Source organism: Chelonia mydas, chromosome 2, assembly GCF_015237465.2.
Source record: "Chelonia mydas isolate rCheMyd1 chromosome 2, rCheMyd1.pri.v2, whole genome shotgun sequence".
In the NCBI taxonomy this organism is placed as follows: Eukaryota; Metazoa; Chordata; order Testudines; family Cheloniidae; genus Chelonia; species Chelonia mydas.
Genome location: NC_057850.1, coordinates 198,340,359 through 198,362,898, shown reverse-complemented (window position 1 = coordinate 198,362,898; position 22,540 = coordinate 198,340,359). Strand labels below are relative to the sequence as shown.

The 22,540-nt window shown below is 42.2% G+C and overlaps 1 protein-coding gene across 1 annotated transcript in view; it reads right to left on the bottom strand.

Moving 5' to 3' along the window:
• Positions 1 to 4,986: 4,986 nt before the first annotated feature.
• The window catches only part of COLQ (collagen like tail subunit of asymmetric acetylcholinesterase), a 67,966-nt gene continuing 50,412 nt past the window's right edge, over positions 4,987 to 22,540 (bottom strand). The window contains exons 12-17 of the mRNA XM_007053250.4: positions 16,845 to 16,941; positions 14,969 to 15,108; positions 12,826 to 12,945; positions 11,194 to 11,314; positions 8,853 to 8,955; positions 4,987 to 6,942 (exon numbers count right to left, since the gene is read on the bottom strand). Of these exons, the coding sequence (XP_007053312.1) occupies positions 6,873 to 6,942; positions 8,853 to 8,955; positions 11,194 to 11,314; positions 12,826 to 12,945; positions 14,969 to 15,108; positions 16,845 to 16,941 (651 nt within the window). The 3' untranslated portion in view covers positions 4,987 to 6,872. The remainder of the gene's footprint in view (positions 6,943 to 8,852; positions 8,956 to 11,193; positions 11,315 to 12,825; positions 12,946 to 14,968; positions 15,109 to 16,844; positions 16,942 to 22,540) is intronic.

The window sequence follows — 22,540 nt, the reverse complement described above, 5'->3', positions numbered from 1 at the left end:
CTCAGTAATTACAAATGCAATCGAAATATACCACCAGACTTTCGCTCTGGCCTATTAGAACCTGGAATGATGCCAACATTCATTATATAATTGAGAAGAGCTCTAGTTCACAGCATATAGCACAGCTCTGAAGGTATAACTGAACGAATTAGTGTATTAACCTTGGAATGGGAAAGAACAAAAGCCACACAGAAAATGGCTTATTTGTGGAGAAGGGGGAGATCCCCTTTCCTGGCTTTAAGCTATCTGGTCTGTCCGTGCTCAGTCTGTTTGTAAATTGTATAGTCCCTAATGGATTTAGTAGACAACAGCTCTTCCACACTGAATTATTGACAATAGATTTACATTCACCATTTTGTCTGATTCGCTTCATCTTCCTGCCAGCACCATACATTAACCACAGCAGAGTTCACTAACCCGTTACTCGGTGTCTTCCACTTAATAGAATGGTTTCTAGGGACTGGACAATTACTTTGCAGTATATGATGCTTGAAGAAGGGAATGTCAAAGTTCACATGTTACAGAAGGGGCTTTGAAATCAGTTAAAAATGTACTTCTACCTTTACTAACTAGAAGGCCCTCTACTTGGAGTAACCTCTTCAAGACATGCACACCACATACAATCGAGAAATGCCTGTAGGTTAACAATACACATCTAAGCAATACAACAAAGTATAGGTCTCTCTCTCTCTATTTTCATAGCATGTCCATCATCATAGTATCTGCGTGTCTGTGGTACTGGGTGGCTATATGTAGTGAGGCGGAGTGGCCTCCCTCTGGACTTGAGAGCGAGGGACCACTACCCTCTGCCTGGTGGGGGGAACCAGACCTGCCCTGCCCCCATCACTGGGGTAGCAGGGCAGGACAGGAAGTATAAAGGGAGGGCCCTGCACTTCAGTGAAGTAGGAGCCATGGGAAGGAGCTAGACCTCTCCAGTCTGCTGCTGACCACCGCAGGCAAGCCAATGCTGCACCACACCCTGCCTCTGGAGGAGACCAACCCTGGGAAGGAATTGCCAGGACCGCCGTCCACAATATACCCTTAGGAAACAGAGGTCCCTTGGACTACAGACCCCTCTCTTCAGACCGTGGTAGGAAGAAGTCCAAGGAAACCAGATTTTAGTCCGGTTTTGTTGCCAGAGCGGGGGTTAGCATGTTGCGGCTGGATTCCCCACTGACCCAGTGGCAGAACACTCCACCACTGTTAGGGCCCTGGGCTGGGACCCGGTGGAGTTGGGTGGGCCCAGGTCCTCCTGCCCTACCTGCCACCAGCGCCACCCCTGGTGTGGTGACCTTTGCACCCAGAAGCCAGAAGTCTGTGCTTGGCGCGTGGCTCCCCCCACCCACACTCACCCCGTTAGGAAACAGTGAGCATAGACTGCGTGTTTGCTGGCTAAAGCCTGCACCCTGCTCTGCCCTGCCCAAAGGGCCAGAGCCCCAGACTGTGTTTGCTGGCTGCCTTAGCCAGGAGGCTTGGACTAAAGCCTGCTTTCTGCTTCGAGCGGGGGGTGCGAGCACCAGACTGTTACCGCCTGTTTGCCTCTGCTCGGCGGCTACAGCGCTGTAGAACTTTATGGCTCAGCGCTGCCAGAGAGACCTGAGCCCAGGTGCCATTGCCTGATCCAGCGAGGCGAAGCGTCCGCCCTCCCCACTGCGAGTGGGGGACCACTACAACGTAATCACCGCTTTACTCTTCCTAGGTGCTAAACAAGGACTTGTATCACTATTAATTATTAATATAATTTATGTACGGTAGCACCCACTGAATGCTAGCTGCTTTCCCAATGCTCAAGAAAGGCAATTCCTGCTGTGAGGAGCGCCCTCTCTAAGGACAGAGATGGAGAAAGGGGTCAGAGGGAAAATGACTAGGAACAACATCAGGCAAACTATATACAATTTTTATACATGTCAACTTAATTCTCTGTAAGCAGCAGAGCAGAAACGGGTCTTTAAACATGGGTACAGTAGAGGCTTTGCAGATGAGCTCATAGGTGTTGTACTGTACATATGGTACCATGTGGAAGAATGCACAAAGGTGATTGCACTGAGAGGCTGACAGGCAGATGAGGTTGGGAGCAGAGTGGGGAGGGAGAGTTATATAGAGCTTTCAAGGTGATAAGAAGCTCAAATCTGATGCAAGAGTGGATGGGCGCATCTGAAAGTAGTCAAAGAGGGGAACTAGATGGTCAACTCAATGAGCAAAGAAGACGTTTGGTAGTTGCATTTTGTATGGACTGAAGGGAGAGGTGAGACAATGGGTGTGTTTGGGATACCAGAGAGGCAGCTGTTGCAGTAGACATGACTCTAAAAAGGACCGGGAGCAGATATATTGGTGGAGAAAATACTCTTTATACGGCATCCATTTTCTGATCAAAAGCACACTTGTTTTTCATCTGATGGCTGTCAGAGCAGTACAACAGGACTGTATCACTACTTTACTATGTTCCACTATGGCTGGGATGGCTAGGAGAATAGGTTTATTGTTCACTTTAGCCAATCAGAAACCATCTTATCAATAAGCACATTTCTAAAATCATTACAAGACCATCTTTTCAACTGCTTATAACTATGAAAACCTGTAACCATTTGGACTGAAATTTCCTGTGCTGGGTGTCTGCCGCAAGCTGGGGGGTTTTTTTGTTTGTTTGTTTGTTTTACAGTTTCAGCTAAGGCAGTTCCACCCTTTCTGGGAATAATAGTCATGAAAAATATATTGTTGGGCTCATGTTTAAAACACCCATTTGCACACCCATTTCTGCGAGAAGGTTCAGTGTCTCCGTCTTTTGGCATAAGTGCTTGGCATTTGGCAGGGAGTTGTCCAGGTGTCGGACATGAGTATTTTGCAATCCCTGTGAAAATTCACCTAAATATGGCCAAGATGCAATCTTCTGGAAAACCTCGGCTTGCACATGTTTAGTAGTGACGTGTTAGAGTTTGACAGCTAGGTGCTCTGACGATTCCATCTATACTGAGCATGCACAAAGCCAGGGCTGTAGCGGTTGAGCAAGACTTTCAGTGCAAATGCTGCTCCTGGCTGCTGTGATGCCAGGCCCAGGAAATGAGAAGAAGGAGACCGGCTTTCCTGTGTGCTCAATGCTGGCACCCAAGTTTTGAGGCGGAAGTGGCCTGATTTGACAGGGACAGGGAGACAAGGCAAGGAAAGAACTGGGAGGTTGAAGGAGCCAGTCAATGAGGGTGAGCTGTGGAAGAGGGTTATATAGGTGCAGAAGGGGTGGGAGGCAGAAGCTGGGGTGAGGTTGGGATTGGTTACAGACAGGGGGAAGGAAAGCACTTTTCAAAGTGCCAGGGGGTGGGGCTTGACCCCTGGCTCCACCGCAGGCCCTGCCCCCACTCCACCCCTTTCCCTAAGGCCCCACCCATGCCCCGCCTCTTCCTGCCCATTTCCACCCTCTCCTCCGAGCACGCCGCATCCTCGCTGCTCCCCTTTTCCCCCAGAGCCTCCTGCATGCCGCAAAACAGCTGATTGCAGCCAGCAGGAGGCACAGGGAGGGAGAAGGAGGCGCTGACCTGCGGGGCCCACCGGTGGGCAGGAGGTGCTGGGGGTGGTGAGAAAGCGCCTGTGGCTGAGGGGTGAATAGGAGCAGATAGGAGCAGAGGTGAAGGGGACAGGAGCTGGGTCAAAGGGAGGGGTTGGATAGGAGCTGAGGGGGAGGAGAGCTGCAGTGGAGGTTAGGAGTAGAGGCGTTGATAGAAGAGAGGGGGAGGAGGCAGGCTGAAGGATCTATAACCATTAGAGTACACATCTCTCTAGGACCTGGAATTGAACCCAGGAGTCCAGAATTGCTATGCAGTGCTCTGCTGTCAGCAACTATCTTCAAAACCCATTAGCAAAATGTGTGTATTATCCCCTTTTAGTGGCTGGTCCATATATAACAGCCTGCTATTGCCACCAGTTACTGAAGTGGTAGAGGTCTGTGCTGTGGCACTAAGATCCAGACCCTGTTGATCACCTGAGTTGGGGGTCATGAAAAAGTGGGTTTTTTTAAATTAGGAAATTATATATTTTTTTAAAACTACATTCAAATAACATTAAGTTTATGAAGTCAGCCACTTAAAAATTAGAAAATGCCAGAATTAAGGCTAACTGTGTAACCTTAATTTGGCCCTCTTGTGTGTATGCGTTATGATACAGTCTTTAATTACACGATCACATACTATCTGATCACATCATGGGCAACCTTAATTCTGGTGTTGCTTAACTTTGGAGTGCTTGACTTTGCAACCATAACATCCTTTTAACATAGGTTTTTTTGGGTGTTATATATTGCAGAAAAACTAAAGGAGAAGGGCCATTGGGATTTTTAGAGTATCTCAGAGGTTGCAGCTGCATGGAGCAGTTAGATGAAATAGAGATGAATTCATTGGAGAAAGCGAGGAGAGTGTGCAGGGGAAAAGAACATGACTGACGTATAAAGGAACGAGGAGTCCTTGTGGCAAAAGACTAACAAATTTATTTGGGCATAAGCTTTCATGGGCTAGAACCCACTTCATCAGGTGCTTGGAGTGGAAAATATAGGAGCAGGCATAAATACATGAAAAGGTGCTCTCTGAGGAATAGAGAGAAGGTGGACGTCATACAACTGTTCAAAAGGCACAACAGGGCCAAAAACAAAAGGGCACAAACTTAGATAAAAGAAGGGCCTGCCATTATAGATGTTTAGAAGATGTCGCTTTAAGCAGAAGATAGTTAATATGGACCAAAGGCTGCTACAGATTTTTCAACTGTGGAATTCTATAAAGGAGTAGGTCCTATCAGAACCCCCAGTCCTGCGTTGGGGATAATGTCTAGCACTGCACTCTTTCTGCAGCGTGCCTCCCCATAGGAACATATGGCCAGCATTACTATGGCACTGCTGTAGCTTACACCTTCAGCTTGTACCAACATACAGCTTGCTTACATGAAGGTCAAACAGCTGTTCTTCCACAGGATATAAGATGTTAAGGAAATGTACACAAACCACACAAATCTAACTAAACAATGATAATTTATTAACACCTCTGCTTAAAAAAACTGAAAGAAGAAAAGAAAAGAAAGACTGATCATAAGATCAATGAGCTGGACCTCAAGCAATATTGGCCTTGCCTCATAACAGCATAAATAATACAGGTAAGAGAGAGCCACAGAGAGTGAATTAACTGCCTTTATTTTTATACCAGTGAATTCCAATATTACTATGGGCATGCAGAATTAAAGCCAAGTCTTCTACACATGTGGTAAAAGATGTATATATTGGTTGGTTGTTTTAATGTATTATCATTGTAACCTAACATCCACCGTTAGTTAACCTTTACAGAAGTAACTGCATATATGACAATTGTTCAGTGCTGTCACTGGTACATGTAACTCATGCATTTCAAACATTCACATACAGGATTTATCACAAAGCAGAAACAAGTGGCCCATGTGAAAATGAGACCTGAGTGTGAGGCTTATAACCTTAAATTCCTTTGATTGCAAACTTGTTACATTTGCATGTAGCATATTCAATATTCTTCCCACATAAAATTTGCTCTTTAAACATCTACTAATAAACAAATACATCAATTACCCTGAAAGCTATTGGAGCTCACATACAATTTGACCAACTTTTCTGAAAAATAAAAGCAATATATATATATATATATATATGTATATAATCTATACAGCATATAGACTGAAGGAGAATCCATTAACACACTATTATGAGATTAGTCCTATAGAGATATGAAAATAAGGATATATATTTAATAGTACTGAATGCTAGACGAGAGTAGAAACAGACAGCAATGGATAGGACAGGAAATCTGGAGTGTAGAACTTGACCAAATAACTGATTAAGATCAGGTGGATGAGGAAAAGAAAGGGGAAAGTAATGACCTCTGGTGTAGAAACCAAAGTGAAAGTGAACGACTAAATGTCCACATTTTAATTTTCACAATCATTTTTATGCTATCCTGGAAAGATCTAAACTAAACCATCCTAGTCGATGTGGGATCAGTAATAACGCAGAATACAGCCAGCTTGACAAAGGATAAGAAAATGAATTGTGTTAAATTTTTGCCTTTTTTTATAGTCTGATCTCCTCCTAGGAGACCACATTCCCTGGCCATTCCACAGTTTGTCCATCCAGTTTGGCCTTTGTGTTCAACAACTGTGGGCCCTGTATGAATCACTTGTATATGCATACATACACGCACACATACACACACAAACATAGCTACATATCTCAACTTCTTATCTACTGTATAAACTGTCAGTAAAGTCAATCAGTTCCTTTCCCTGATTTGCTGTCCTTAAAAACACTTACTGGACTGAATCCACCGGTAAGGGTTTTGGTTAATTTGTAGTCATTGAAACTATAATTCATGCGGCTACAACGCATACAAAGTTCACATTGTAGTAAAAGAGTATATAGTCTCTATAAACACCGCATCTAGGATATGCCTTGTGTTTATGCTGAGAAAGTCTAAAAACAAAAACCCTGAAGAGTTTGTATTTAGGTCTAACAGTACTAAGTTGAGGTATTGTTGTCTTGTTACGCAATATTCCTGTTTAGTGAAATTCAGTTTTCCAGTGGTTTAGTCTGGCGGTTCTGACAAAGAGCAGTTCCCATAGGCAGCCATGTGAAACACAAGTCTTATTGGCAAACACTGTTTGACATTTTTCTGTTAAGACAGGATGCAGTGGTCCTATTTTCTTCCAGTCAGACTTATTACAAAAAAAACACATCTCAAAGAGCCATCAGCAGCATGATATTTGTTTTTTCCCCCACACAGAGGTTTTGTAGATTTCCCAGTCCTTCTCGGATTGATGATAGTGTAGCACCTGGTGTTTCTGTTACATGTGGGATGCTACCCACCTCCATTTTTCCTTCATGTGAAATACCGACACTGTGTAGAGTCAATATAACAATAAGAAGTACACCGTAATTTTCCATAAGACCTAAGACAAAAGAGAATGTGCATCAGTTGCAATGTATGAAATATTTGACCATTAATGCATTTTTTCTCCTTTATAAATTTACAAATATTGTATATAGATTGGCTATGCCTAATTTGCTAGAACCCTTTAGTACCCAAATTGCCAACACATTGTGCATAGGCTCTGGGAGTAGCTTTCTGGAGGAATCAAGTCTGTTCACATAAATATAAAAACAAGAAACACCAACTACCAATACATCTGACAGCAAAACAGAGGTACAATTTCCAGCTATACTCTATGTCATTCACCACTGCCAGTGAAGTTGATCCAGCAGAGTCCAATATACACTAGGGGTAAAATTCAGACCCTATTGAAGTCAATGGGAATTTTTCTAATCCTACTTCCTCCACAAATTCATTGTATAATCTTAGGTAAATCACATACGGCCTAATCCAAAACCCAATGAGTCAACGAATGTCTTTCTGTTGATTTCAATAGACATTAGATTGCGTCCATAAATTCCGTGCCTCAATTGTCCATTTCTGTGAAATAGGGATAACGATACATACACATCATGACGAAGCACTTTGAGATACCTGGTGAAAAACACTATATAGGTGCCAAGTATTATTATGGTATCGTGTGTGCGTATGTAGGAGGCAGGAGAAATTGTCTTAGATTCATTGATTTCAATTGAGCTGTGATGATTTATGCAAGCTAAAGTCCTGACCCCAAGATTTTTATACAAATGCAATTTTGATGAGCGTTTTTAAAAAAGACAACTTAAATTATCTTTCACAATCTAGGTACACGTTGAAGCTGAGGTTTCTCATAAGTCACTAGTGGTTTTCAGTGTCTCCATTTTTATGGTACCCAGCTTAAGACAATGAAGGGGAGACTGATTTTTCAGAAGGGAGTTGCCCACCACATTCTGAAAGCCAGACCCCTTGAAGACATATCAAGTTGTCCCCTAAAATTCAGGCACCCCAATAACTAGTCACTTTTGTAAATCTTGGCGTAAGCAATCGATCCTATCGAGCTGTGCAAGCTCTTAGTCTGTGACTGTTCCAGCAATTGCACTAGGAGGACTAACCCAACAGGCAGGTTGCAGAAATGTCCTGTGGTTTCTTATCCCTGTCAATTAGCACATTATAGTTTCACAAACTATGAGGACTCTGCAGATAATTTCATTTACAAATTAAATGTTTCCTGCTAGATAGTAATGATACCTGACAGTGAGATAGAGGTATGACTGTTGGAGGTAAAATGCTGACCAGAGGAAGCCACTTACACAAATGCAGACCAGGCAAATCAACAATAAGCAGATGTTGCAATGAAGGATGCTGCCAAGCAGAATTACAGCTTTGCTTTTGTTTAGTATTTTTTGCAGATCGTTCTGGTCTTTGAAAATGCCTGCACTAATATATGACTGACTGGTTCGGAATCAAAGGAATCCCAGGTGGTGGACCCACAAGCTGGGCTCTTTCCCAGTAAAGGTGACATGCAAAGGATGAAATTGGCTTTGTGCCTTTTTTTTCTTTCTTACCATGTAACTAACATGTCCTTATTTTTACAGCAGAAATTCTGGACTTGTCTACTCTTGAAAATGTTATGAAAACTAGTCTAATGAGAACATCAGAAAAGCAGGAAAGCTGAGATTCTCCAAGATATATTAACACATTAAGGGCAATTATGCCCATATATGCAACATGTGTGTACAATTCTCATTAACCACAATAGGAATCACATGCATGTAGCTGAGAGTTGAATTTAGCCCTAAAAGTTAATACAATACAATCAAACTATATATGAACATCATTTCCAATTCATGCTTTAATAACCACACATGCTTTAGGGAAATACATTCTTGCAGCATTCTTTTGTTTTTAGTGCTCAGTCAAAAAATAAAATGAAGATAGGTTTGTCCATACCCAGGGAGATATGTTTTACATGTCAAATATCCAAAATCTTTTCCATCACAATCTTCTACTCCCTCGTGTCGGTAGCCATCTCCACAGTAAGCATGGTGGCATCCTAATGAACATGCAAGAAAAGGGCACCTTCACAACTGAGACAACCAAGTCAAGGATGCAGGAAAGACAAGCAGGACCATATTATTAAGGGCACAACATGAAACAGGGAATCCAACTGGCATCATAGTAAGACTGCTCACTCAGAAAGGGCTGGTTGCTCTTCGTTATAAAGAATGCTCTTTGACTCAAATTGAAGTGATTAGGAAAAGGGAACAATTTAGGTTAGACAGGGCTCTAGGAATTAACCAAAGGAAGCATAAAATATGCTTAGGATAAACTTTGGGAGTTGGATTTTCAAAAGCCCCTATGTGACTTAGGAGCACAAATCCCATTGAAAGCTCTGGGACTAGTGCTCCTAAATCATATAGGTGTTTTTGAAAATCCCAACCTGGCTCTCTCCTTGGCATCCCATAATATCCAAGTATATTATGAAAGTAGGTTCCCCTACACAGGGCTGTGTTATGTAGATCTATTGTTTCTCCATAAAAAAAAAATCCCATGTATCTGTGTACAGTGACTGCCAATGCAATGTCAATAGGCATGCAAGGTTACCCCAAGATGGGAGAGCAGAATTATTTCCTGTTCCAAGCAGCAGGAAGTAAGCTATCCAAGTCAGTAGCAAAACTCCCATTGACTTAAGTGGGAATAGGCCTTGGCTAGGTCCAAACTGTGGTATTCAGAGAGACCTTGGATTGGTAATCGTGAACCAACCTTGACTTTTTATGGCAATTCCTGTCTGTATCACTGTAATCATTTTTGGCTGGTCAATAACTGGCATTTGATTTTAAAGTCTGTGATTTTGCTAAGCATAACTTTAAAAGTTGAGACCATGTTCATTTAGCTGTGAAGCAAAAGTTAAAGGGAATTTAATCATTGTTAAGCAAACTACATTGATTAAATGAGCATGCAGAAGGAATGGGGAAGTTGAGGATAATTATGAAAATTTGGTAATTTACTAATTGTTTATTTGTTAGAAGGAAGGGTGGTCTCCCCTGGAAATAACTCACTTATTACACCAGCGATCTATTTGTCAGAAATTGTTGCTTCTATATAAAGAACAATTAATCTGTTATACAATTAAATCAATCCAAAAGTTAGCTGTTTTCTTTTGATTCAGTCATAAGAGAATCACTAGCAGAAGTACATAGGTCCATGTATGAATGTTTGTTTAGTTTTCATGGGTGCTTAGTTTTCAGCTTTTTTTCACATCAGTGTCATAACTGCATAGGTCCCAAGGGCTCTAGTCACTTGAAACTATGCTCAGTTTATAGCACTCTACAGTAATGTGATGGGTTTTCTGGGACAGAGTGTGCTCACAAAGAAAGGGGGTGGATATAAAAGGGACAAAAGAAGCTTGCATTTTTCAGAGTCAGCAAACTCACTCTGCATTGTGAAAAAGGCTCATCTCTCCTGTGTTCTGCTAAAAGTGACTAGAAAGTAGTGAAGAGCTGCTGTATGTATGTCTGGGGAAGGGATGAGGTGATGAGTGCCAGAGGTAGCTCTGAAGTTATTCTCCATGTTTGTATGCTATCATTTGGCCTCTGCTTTCAGTGACCAGCTAAATGAAAGCTAAGTTTACTTAGAATGAAGCAGTCCTGGGTAGACCTAGAAGTGCACATATTGAGTCAAAATCTGATTCCACTGAAGTCAATGGAAAAACTGCAGTTAATCTCAATGGGACCAGGATCTGGCCCATTATTAATTCCTTCTAGCAGAAATAGGAATATTTGTGTCCCAATAGCCTGGACAAATTCCCAGCTGGGTAATTAGATCTTGCCTACCTAAAATCCTCACCTGTAGCCTCAACTGGTTAGAGCAGTCATCTCCACTTCCTGTCCTAAATGTTTGTACAATGCACTAACAAGGCACAGTCTTGCACTCAAAATCCCAATGATTTCCATGGAAGTTCTGCATATAAATCAATTGCAGGATCAGGCCCTTTAAAATACGTTTGTCATGTTCTAACTCAGAGGGGATTCCTGTTTGTGAAGTGTGAAAAGCATATTTGGGATCCTTTGAGATAAAAGACTACATACAAGTTATTATTTTGCCTAGAGTTTATAGCAACTTGCATGCCCGATCTACTCAAAATGCAGCTGTCGTACCTTCCTTTTCAACATCGGTGTTCAGTTTGCAAACAGTCGCCTAAAGGTCCCACATAAGACGTCATGGACTGCACATGTGATTGACATTATGGTTTGTTTAAAGAAAGAAATAACACTTCCCACATGTGACTTACTTATACAGTCATCTGTCACAATAGTATTGCCATCATCACATTCTTCCCCATCCTGGATGATGCCATCTCCACAGGTGCTACCATCCTCTACAGGGTAATCCACAGGATAGAAAGGGGTAAGCTATCCAAATAAACACATGACAATTACCAGAACTGAACTATCAGTCTTGTTATCATTAAAAAGGTAAAGTGGGTGACAGAGATGGGTACAAGCCACATAGTTTGGATCCAAATGGGATCTTTGCCAAAGTTTGGGGTTTTCCAGGATTTGGTGTGGCCTACTACTGAGCCAGTTGGGAACCTGGGATCTGGATCTAAACTTCTTCAGGGTTTAGTGAATGTCTGAAGGTTTGATTTGAGCCCGCCTCCAAAGAGACATTTTTCAGGAAGTGTCAGTACAGCGGAACCTCTGGGAACTGCTTTACATTGTAACCAGGTATTCAGATCATGTTATTTCAAGGTGTGTACTAAAAGGGTCTCACACAGGGCCTGATTCAAAGCCCACAGAAGTCAACTTCAGTGACCTTTAGATCAAACCCTTACAGCTGTGTGCAACTCAGAGGTTTTGGTTTGCAGGCATTTGTACAAAACTTGTGTTTTTCACAACTTCTCATGAGATATGGTTTTGTACAGGGTCCAAACACTCTGGCAAACCTGTTACATTTTGCCTTATGGGTCAAATACCAAAGCCTCTCTGCTACTTGTAGTGGGGTGGTCACCCGTTCCGGCCTTAAAGGGCTTAAAACAGCCCAGGAGAGGGCTGTGACTAGGAACAAGCACTTCCCAGGCTGATTGGGTGAAGCAGGCTCAGCTCTGGCCATGCCCCAATCAGGGCTCAGCTGGCCCTTATAAGAGGGCAGTGGACCAGGAGCAGACACTCTCTCTCTCTGCCTTTAGAGGGAGAAGGGCCTGGTTGCTGGGGAGCTTGAGATGGTAGCTGGAGTGGAGCAGGGCTGGGGAAGGCCAGAGGAGCTGGGAGGCTCCAGACTGGAAAAGCCCCAGGCTGCAGGCCTGGCAGATGGCCTAAAAAGGGGTACTGGCATTGCAGAGGACAGCCAAAGACTGAGGCAAGGTGGGGATAGTGGGTGGGGGTTCCCTGGGGAGGGGAGACCCAGATCTATGTGGGGTACTGCCAGGGGGCAGCACCTCAGGGAAAGGGGCAGTGGGGTCTGGGAGGGACACAGGGGCAAGTGGGACACCAGCCTGCAGAGGGCGCTCCGGAGGCTGGAAGAGCTAATTCCCTGAGAGACCAGCAGGAGGTGCTGCAGGGGTGAGTCCTGCCCCGTGACACCACTCTAATACACAAAATTCAACCCCAGTTTGTTCACCAGTTGAGCCAGCCTCACAGGGAGGTTACCAAAATCTGAAACCATTAACAGTTTAATACCGCCAATAGTTAAGACTCCAGTGAACACGAATTCCAAAATTTTAATCAGTTCTGGCAGTGCTCCACTTTTTAGGAGAAATTTCCACAGAAAATAATTAGGTGCTCAAACACTGGGGAAAAATGAGCATTTTCTTTTAATTTTTCTTTATGCAATCCAAAGTTCAAAAGCACAAATCTTGTTTTTAAAATGGAACATAAATCTTCATGAAATCAGATGCCTTCTGAGAAATTCATCCTGTTTTTACCTGGATTGGAAGCCATCCGATGGTATCCTTGAAATACAGAGATCTCTGATCTCTTCGAAAGGCTAAAGCATTTTCAGTATTCAGCCGGTCCAACTCCTCCTGATTGTTCACCACAAAAATCTGGGACACAGAAAACAAAATCACTGAGGATCCTTTCAAACAGCGTTTCAGTCATGGGGTCTAGTTTGCAGGGTTGACAAACAGCTCTACGTATGTTGATAATCAAACAGAAAAATTATTTAATAGATTGATTCCAAAAGCAGCACTATATTAATAAAACCAGGCTGAAATGTAAACCTGTGCGTTTCCAGGTCACCCAAGGACAACTAGTAATTGTTAAGAGAGATGAGTTTTAAAGAGCTAGTGTCTCAGTTTCCTAGGACCAAATTTTTTGAACTCAGCACAACGGCTATTCCCACAACAATGCTTGTGCCAGTCCATGCCTGTGCAGAAGCTCCTATACACAAATGGGTCTTTGGAGGAGCAGTTACAAAACACATGCACACAAAAGGGTTTTTGGGGATACATTGAGTGTGCCACCATTTCTTCATGCACATTCACTGCAAAATAAACAATTAATTGCATTGCTAGAGCCCCTACTTAGCTTTTATTACTTTGTTCAGACTTCACTGGCATGGAAACCTGTACTTCTCTGTATGTGTCTGTTTCTATCCAAAGCAAAATTTTTAATTGAATAGAAAAATTAGTTCAAAACTAGGAGAAATAGAATGAGCTTCTCCCTTCCCAAATTCTTTTATGTCTCAGCCATTGAAATTTGGCAGCAAGAGGCATTAAGCTGTAATCTCTTCCTTTAGCAGTTTAATCAAATTAATTTTAGCAGGATTCAAAACATTTTTAAATTAAGAAAAAGTAAATGGAACGCATCTGAAGAAAATGGATTTAGTAACATAATGTCTGAGCCTGACTTCCACTAAGATAAACAGAATTAGTTCTTTTTAAAAAATCAAGGGTAATTTATTTTTACATAGCATGACAATATCCCAGGGCCCCTAACAAAACTCAGCACCATTAAAAGCAGCATGGAATAAAAATGCCTTCAGTTCAAATGAAGGAAGACAGGGAAGACTAGAGTCTCCCTCCCCCACCAAGAGTTGAATCTGCAACTGTAAAGCATTCGTGGTTAAAAGAGGAAGGCCCAATACGGTAGCTCTAACTTCAGTTGAAATCAAATGGCAGTTTTGTCTTCTCAGCTGCTACAGGTTTGAACCCTTCGTATCCTGAACACTACAACAAATCTAAACATTAAAATGAGCCACAGTTACGGAGAACAAGACTGAAGCGGGTTAATGACATGCGAACCTGAGCTGATACTTTACACAAAGCCAACAAAGAGCTCCCAGAATGGAGAAAGCATTAGGGTTGTGACATGCTGTGAAAGGAATGATGACTTGTAAATGTGAGTAGGTGTCTACTGAATTATCCAGCTCTGGTTGGAATCCTGCTCATAATGAAACCTAGCAAGCCAGGCCAGGAGATATCTCTCCTGATCTTTTACGGGTGCATCTGTCTCAGCATGTCAATTTTCTTTAGGTGATATAAGGGGACTCCAATGGTGCACACAAAGATGGCTTTGAAGAGGAGACATATAAGTGCAAACTTAAATCCAAATTCTTAACACTCAAACGAGTAAGGACAAATGGAGTAAGCCAGTAGAATTGCCAAGAAGGGAGCATTGCTCAGGAGGTGGTGGGATGCAACCAATGACAACTCAGTTTTATTAGGATATGGCTTCCAAGATTGCCTCCTTTATCCAGTACCCATTAACGTATTCAAACTGAGTATCAATAATAAAAGCAACCTCAAAATATACTGAGGTCAGAGCAAATGTCTGCAATCCCAAAATAGGGAATGCTAGAAATGGGCTAAACCACATACCCAAGTCAGTGTTATTTCAAGACAGTCAATAGTATCTAAAAACACCAAGTCTTGGGGCTTGTTATAGGATACAAGTCCCTCACCTAGACTGACTCTCAAGGTTTATATACTAGAAATAAAACTCTGAAGCACACTTATGACATTTAGACAAGTTCTCCCTTTGATCCAGAAAGTTTGGCCAACACAGTGCCTTTAAAATCAAAGCGCTTAAAAATCATTTACTTAACCTCCTAACAAGCTCCCTTACCGCAGGGACTTTTGGATAGCTGTGTCCAATCACGGATTCCTCATATGGTGGGATATTCACATTTTGTGAGGGTTTGCAGAGACATCTCCCTGGAGGCCCTGGAAGCCCTCTTTCCCCTTTTGGTCCTATTGCTAATTGTCCTAGGAAGCAAAATACCAGGCTGCCATGTTATGTCATTACTGCACAGAACATAAACCCAGCCTCAGAGGGGAACAGCTGAATGTGGACTACATAATACCAGTAAGTTGAATTCACATCTGTCTCAGGTCTGGGTGCTGTGAGGTGCTGAGTGTTATCTCCCATAGACTTCACTGAGAGTTCAAGGAACTCATTGCTATGAGGGAGCAGGTCTGAAGAGTGCCTATATTAACAGTATGGGGAGGGACATCATCACAGGGTGAGGTTTTAGGATAATAACTCAAATTATTGGACAAAAAAGGTTTGGAATTAGCAAATCTGATATGTGGAGCTTTCTATGGGTGGAGTGGAACCTTTAAAATTAAATCTCAAGATCTTGGTTGCCCTCCCAGCAGTATGGAGAAAACATTGCTTTGGAATTTTCCAGCTGATTTAGTCTATGCCTAGGTGTTTCTTATTGAGGGACATCAGCCGTATGAAGATCCATTCCCAAGCAGCCACCAGCGCCATAAGTGTACTGTTTCCAAGCCACTGCAGAGAAGGTAACTCTCGCCCACTGAATAAGCCAAGAGGCGGCAAAGGGAAAGAGAAAACTGAGCAGATGAGCAGCAGCACAACCAGCTGGTGCCCATCTGAGACACTCTTGGTTTCCAGCCATTTGTTTTAGTAAAAAAAAAAACCGAACATACTTTTTTATGCTTCATTATAAAATCATTAGGGAAAAAAACCTGACTGTTAATATCAACTATTGCTGCCTCAGTATCAGATTCTGTGTTGTCCCACATGTCTAGATTTTGTCATCTCCAAAGAGAGAGAAATCTGCCTAGGGTTTGAGTGAATTCATATGTTTGAATTTGTATATTTTTCAATAATATGGTTCTTCCTTCCTCCATCCCCCAACCTCTGCCTTTATCTCTGCAATACACACAAAATGCAGAGACTGCAAGGGCATTTGCATCACACATGAGGAGAGAGAGACTCCTTTTCATCTCTCCCATTTCCCCCCCCTTCTCAGCTGTTATTGTGGCATCACTTATATCTGATATGCTTCTCTTTTGCAGAGCAGTGCAGGGTGGGGCTGCACCAGGTGATTAGAAGGATCAATCTTGCTTTGTAAGCTGGAACATTTTGAGGAGGAAGGCTCCTGTCTCCCAGGATCTACTATGAGGACTGACTAATCCTCCAAGGCTGCCATAGCTTTTCCTCTTCCTCAAGCCCATCACCACAGGATGGGGTTTTAGGATAAGAACTTTCTCTATCATGTGTGCTGCAAATGCCTCTGTGCTCAGGTATATGGCAGAGATTGGGGGAGGGAGGAAGAGTCTTATTACTGAATATTATACAAATTCACACAAATCCTAGGCAGCTTTGTTTCTCTTTGGAGATGAAGAAAGCTAGACATTTGCCACAACATAAAAGCTGATACCGAAGTTGCAATAGTTGATATTAACAGTTAAGTGTCTTTAGGGAATCTTATGAGCCAGATTATCTGTTTTTATTTAAATATTAACAACCATAACAGATGCTTCAGAGGAAGTAGAACCAGCATAATGGACAATCGTGGAACAACCTGCCCACAGGGGAAGTCTCTTCCTCAACCCAGGCAGCTTGCGGCTGAACAACCAAAATGTCATGGAAGTTTCTGTACCAATACCTGTTTAACAACATGATACAGGCTAGAAGAGGGGGTGAGGGAGGGAAGATGGGGAAGATAGCTGCTAAGAGTGGCCTCTCTTACCTGATACTGAAGGTCCTGGTGGACCTGGTTGACCTGAAGGACCAGGCCTGCCAGGTGGACCCATAATTCCAGCAGGTCCAATATCTCCCTTTTGTCCCTAGCATATGAAAAACATTCATTAATGACACAGCAAATTAGTGTATACTACATTTAACATAAACAAAGCAGAAACACATACATCGTACACTTCATGCTCGCCATGCATGGGGACACTGGAAGGGGAAACCTACCTTATTCTCATATATGAATGAGGAGGAAAGTCCTACTGTGATTCTGCTCTGAGATTAGACTATGTAAAAGTGGCGCCATCTTTCTAACTAGATCTGTTCTCTGTGTGTAGTCAAAGTCATCTCTGCTGATGTGAGTGATTGAAATTAGGGTTCACTCCTGTTAGCCATGCAGGAGGCAACGCAGAGTGAGCTGGATTCTACTGCTCCTTGTGCATCATCTACAGAATTGTTTACCGAATTCCAGTCTATACTTGGTGCAAACCCTTTGATGGTTGGGCTTGTGCTGAGGTGACGGAGGAGGATATAATTTGCTGACATGACAGTGGGGTTGTCCTGCAGAACTTTTACAACTGGTTATAATGCACAAGGAGGGAAGCTTGATTTTTGTTGCCTAGGCTGAGTTTTCAGGGCTGGCAGAAAAAAATTCTTTTCACCTGTAAATGGAGCAAATCTGATCTTGGAATCAATGAGACACAATAAACGTGGAACCCCAGGATGCCATTTTTATTGTCACTTTTTGGGGTTAATTTTTTCAAAAGCCACTTAGGAACCTAAGTCCTATTTATACATCTAATTTGGAGCTCGAGTCCTACTGACTTTCACTTAGGTCCATTTGAAAATTTTGCCCTAGGACTTCACAGCATCTGCCAGTTCTTTGCCTGTCTCTAGCCAGTACTGTCTCTTTCATACGCTTTAAAAGCACCCATGCAGATGTTAATAAAAAAGAAATGCCAGTTAGAAAAATAGATCAAATCCAAATTGCTCAGAGACCCAGTTTCCTATTAGAGATGTTTCTGAATTTAATATGATGGCACTTATTTAAGATAGTTATATTTATCTTATCTGTACGGTACCTGAGGTTTACGTTTCTCTCTCTCTTTTTTTTTTAAAAACGGATCCAGAATTCCATGGTGCATCACTTAGTCCATGGTTTACATAACTGGTATGACCTTGATACAACAAGACACACCATTTTGCATGGTAAAAACTGTATATATTGTATTAACTTTCCTTTAATCCCAAAGGTGATGAATTCCAATGAGATGGTGTAATTCTAGGGTAACGTGCGTTCAGAGGATAACGACAGGCCACTGCATGTCTTGTTTCAGAGTAACGGAGAGTACACATAGCCATGCATACTAAAATAATTTTGTGTTATATAATACTCTGTATCCCATGGATAACTTTAAATGTCATCTGCGGTATCTATAGCCAGGGCCCATCCACAATTAATGCAATATTTCACTTTGTTTAAATAGTCGCTTTTTCACCAATGAACCTTAGTGTCCATGTGAATATTGATGGTGATGGGCAAAATTGCTCACATTATGCAATGGGTATACAAAACTGGCAGAGCACAAGAATAAAAAATTGAGTAGCAACCAAGAAACTTCCTAGGAAACCTCCCTCCCCCTCAAAATGAATATATGGCAGAGGAAATAAACTGTCATATACTGGCTGTCTGAGAGGTGCTTGATTTCCATGTGCAATACACTGGATGAACAATCAACTAATGCTCCTTGCTCGATGCAGATAGAGCAAACCAGGACAATTATTTACACTTGAATGTCTTTTGCCTTGTTTCTTTTCACAAATCCCTACAGCACTCGGGAAAGCTCTTCTCAAAGACAAAATTTAATCTTCCCAGATGCAGGGAACCAGCCCTCTAGAAGGGCCTTTTTCCAAGTAACACTATTCGCTCATGATCGATATAAGACATTCTACCTTGTCAACATTGAAATCCTGGATTGGCTACTTAGTGTCAATTTCCATGCTGCAAAACTGAGGGAATGGTCCTTTTTATGTCAGTTTGTGAGCAGCAAGGCTGTGACTTCTGAGTTCCACAGTCTGCCTGTCTTTTCAGAATGGATATGCCCCTGAAGACTCAGCAGACAACTGAAGAAGCCAATGAGATAATCAAGATGGATCTCAGAATGGAACTGGAAGTAACACTTTCTTAATTTAGCTGCTATGCAGACATTTATACAGGGATGTCAGCTGTTTCTGGAGACAGGAAACAGCTCTGTGAGGGTGAAAGCTATCTTCTCTGTTTAACAAATAGCCATTTAAATACAGATTTCCCATTTAACACAAGCAACACATATAACAGGCCAGCAAAGCCTTAAAACAACAACAAAGTTTTTTTAAAAAAGAGAAAATAAAAATATCAGTTTAGTTGATCAACAACAAAGAGGGAAACCCAATTTTCAACAACTAAGGTTAGTGCTCAAATTAACATTTAGACACCCAGAGAGTACTCGGATGCTAATGTCCAAACATGGGATTTTGACTTCTAATTTAAGGCCAGATTAAAGTACCTGTAATCTTGTGGAATGGTACTTTACACCACAAGTACTCCTATAAATCAATGGGATTACTTATTGAGTAAAATACTACTTAATGTGACAAAGCTCCCAAGCTCAAAAACTGGTAAGATCAAAAGTTACTGCAACTCCAAGTATTAAAGCAGAACTGTGAGCACTGTGCCTTCTCTCTATTTAGGCATCAGAGGCTGACATCTGTGCCCGTTCCTTCTGGTGGGACAAATTAACACAGTGTAAGAAAGATGTCAGAGGGTACATAGCAACTTTTAAAAATTCACATCTGAAAGGGCAAAATTCTTCTCTCCATATCATGCGACAGACCTATTTTGCATATTCTACATTTAGTTTGTATTCTATTTTTAGGATTAACCCTGCAAAAAACTGGTATTTAAAAATTTCCCACATGGTAAGGCATTATCTCACATGGACTTATTCCTACTGACACTGCACCACCAGCAAATCAGACCAATGATTCAGATTTTCAGTGCTGGGTGTAACCATCTTGCAAATAAAATACCTGCAACTGGCCATTGAACATAAGCTTCTACAAAGGAACTGCTGGAGCTCCTGCAACTGTATGCAAATATTATTGTTTAAAATTTGTTCAGGCTGTAAAGGGAGCAATACGAGGAAAAGTACTAAAAATGCAACTGATGATGCATATTAGCTCTTCTGAGTTCATAATTAATGTAATACTTCTAATTACTTGGAGAAACATATACAACTTGTATTGGAGAAGCTTGCATCAACTTCCGTATACAATTATCAGGTTTTACACCTGATCCCAAAGAATTTGAAGATGTTTGTTCTATATATATAATTATTTTGAATCCCCCAAAAAGAACAAGTTACTATAATATTATTTCATCTGGTTAATCCTGTATCAGATTTCAATTATTTTCATTTTAAAAGTTGCTACGTGCCCTCCGTCACCATTTTAAGAGTGCATGGATTTATCCTTTGTATGCAGTACTATGATGATTGGTTCCATACATGTAACTAGGATGATTAATCAATGCGATCTCAGGATCTACTCCATAAAGAGGAAGAGACCGTAAGAATCTTTTGTAACAGCTTCCTTTCTTTACACTGAGGTGTGGTAACCTCAGACGTCCCAGCAGTCTGATCTGTGTGGACAGAGACCCATGCAAAGACCATTTGAACTCAAGGGGGCCATGCCTAGGCACAAGGGTCTATCCATGTGGATCCAGTTGCAGGATTGGAATTTAAAATGGCACTGGAGGCATGCTTAGTGCTTACACAGTAACATTACTGTGTTTTTGAAGTACAAACCAATGGTTCTTGTGAGTCCACAATGTATTAATCTAGTCCATTAGAGTGCCAAGTGGCTCTTTTCCAATGCACACAAGCAGTTTCTCTCTGAGTCTGGTCACTGTTTAGCCAAGCTGAATATATTTAATCTTCCCTCATAAATCAGTTCCTCCAGGCTCTAATTATCTTTCTTGCTCTTCGCTGAACTCCAATTGATATATTTCTGCAATGTGGTGCTCAGGGCTGAATGCAGTATTCTAGGCATGGCGGTCGTGCCAGAACCATAGGAGATGGATTATAACCTGACACCTTTGGATACACAACCCAGAGCCCCCATTTACTTCAGCATTACTGCCTTCCAGCTTTCTACCTCTTACTAATTATTTGTATTTTATATTCATTCATAGATTAGAAGGCCAGAAGGGACCACTGTGATCATCATCTACTCCGCCCTCAAAAACTGCAGTTTCCCATCAGGAAATAAAACTCTGGCCTCCAACATGACAGGCAGGGATACTCACCACTGGGCTAACAAGGAAGGGTCTAGAAGTGCAATTCTGGTGGGATTCAAACCCACAGTCTTTGAATGCCCTCCCAGCTCTAGAAGTCCAATGCACGACAGAGCCACTAAAAGTGCTTTTAAGTGCCGCTGAGATTTGAACGCAGTTTGCTGGATTCAGAATGTAGCGTGCCAATCATTACATTGTGGAACCAGTAGCATTACCCCCTCGACGTATTTGTTCCAGGTTGAGAGTAACGTTGCTATTTCCTACACATATTTCTAATTTTGCACCACTGGATAGTTTGTTTTCATCTCAGATGCCACGTTGTAGTGACTGCTGGTAAATGATGACAGTGGAATGTTTCTGATTCCAAACCAAACTTGGAAAGCAGAATATAAAGGCTTCCTCCAATTGGTTACTTCCAAAACCTTTCCTTAGAGTGGAAATGGGATACCGTGCAGTGTTTACACCAGGGCCAATGAACTCTGCCCCACTCTGCTGCTGAGGGCAGATGTTAGGGATGCTCTGATCATGTACAGTGGCTTCCCAACTCCATGTGGGTGAGAAAGTTAGTTGGGGAGACTAAGGACCAGATGCTGGCCTTCACTATGGCCTCGCCAGTGCCCCAACAGGTCCATAAAGCCAGCTTACCTGGCTGGCTAAGAATTGTCTTAGCCTGAAGAATCTAGTGCCACCCCTTCTCACAGCCCCCAATGGCAACAGTATGGCTGGAGTATCACTACATGCTGGGTATCCCTGGCTGCCATAACCATCCCTTGGGCTATTGACATCTGGGGGGAAATTAGAGCAGCCTTGACTCCAAGCCAGCCTCAGTATTGGGGAGCCACAAAGGTTTTTTGTGGCTCCACTGTTGCTCCCAACACTTTGGGTCCTGTCCTGTGCTGACTGTACCTCAGTGGGACCAGAGAACCAGGCCCTCAATTGAGTGGAGAGTCAGAACGGGGATACCCTCGCTGCCAGCTCTGACAGGGAAATGTCAACGAGGGCAGGGGTGTGGAGCCTATCAGCTGTAAGAACTACACCCCTGCCATGCAGCTTGGCACTCAGAGGGAAGATCACAGCCCTGTCTCAACCAAAATCTTATCAATCTAGGAAAAATTACATTTCAGATAACATACAGCCTGACCTTCGACCTTCAAATTCTGACTGTATGACTGGCCAGTCTTGAACTCCTACACAAGTAGAACACTTACATTATATACTGTATGCATGCACACACACACGTGTGTGCTCACACCCCCCCCCACCTATATATATTCAAAATCATCCAATTTCTATGCAGAAAAAGTGGAGAGAATCAATGTAACAAAATATTGGTGCATGAAATGACAGAGGATCTAGTCACT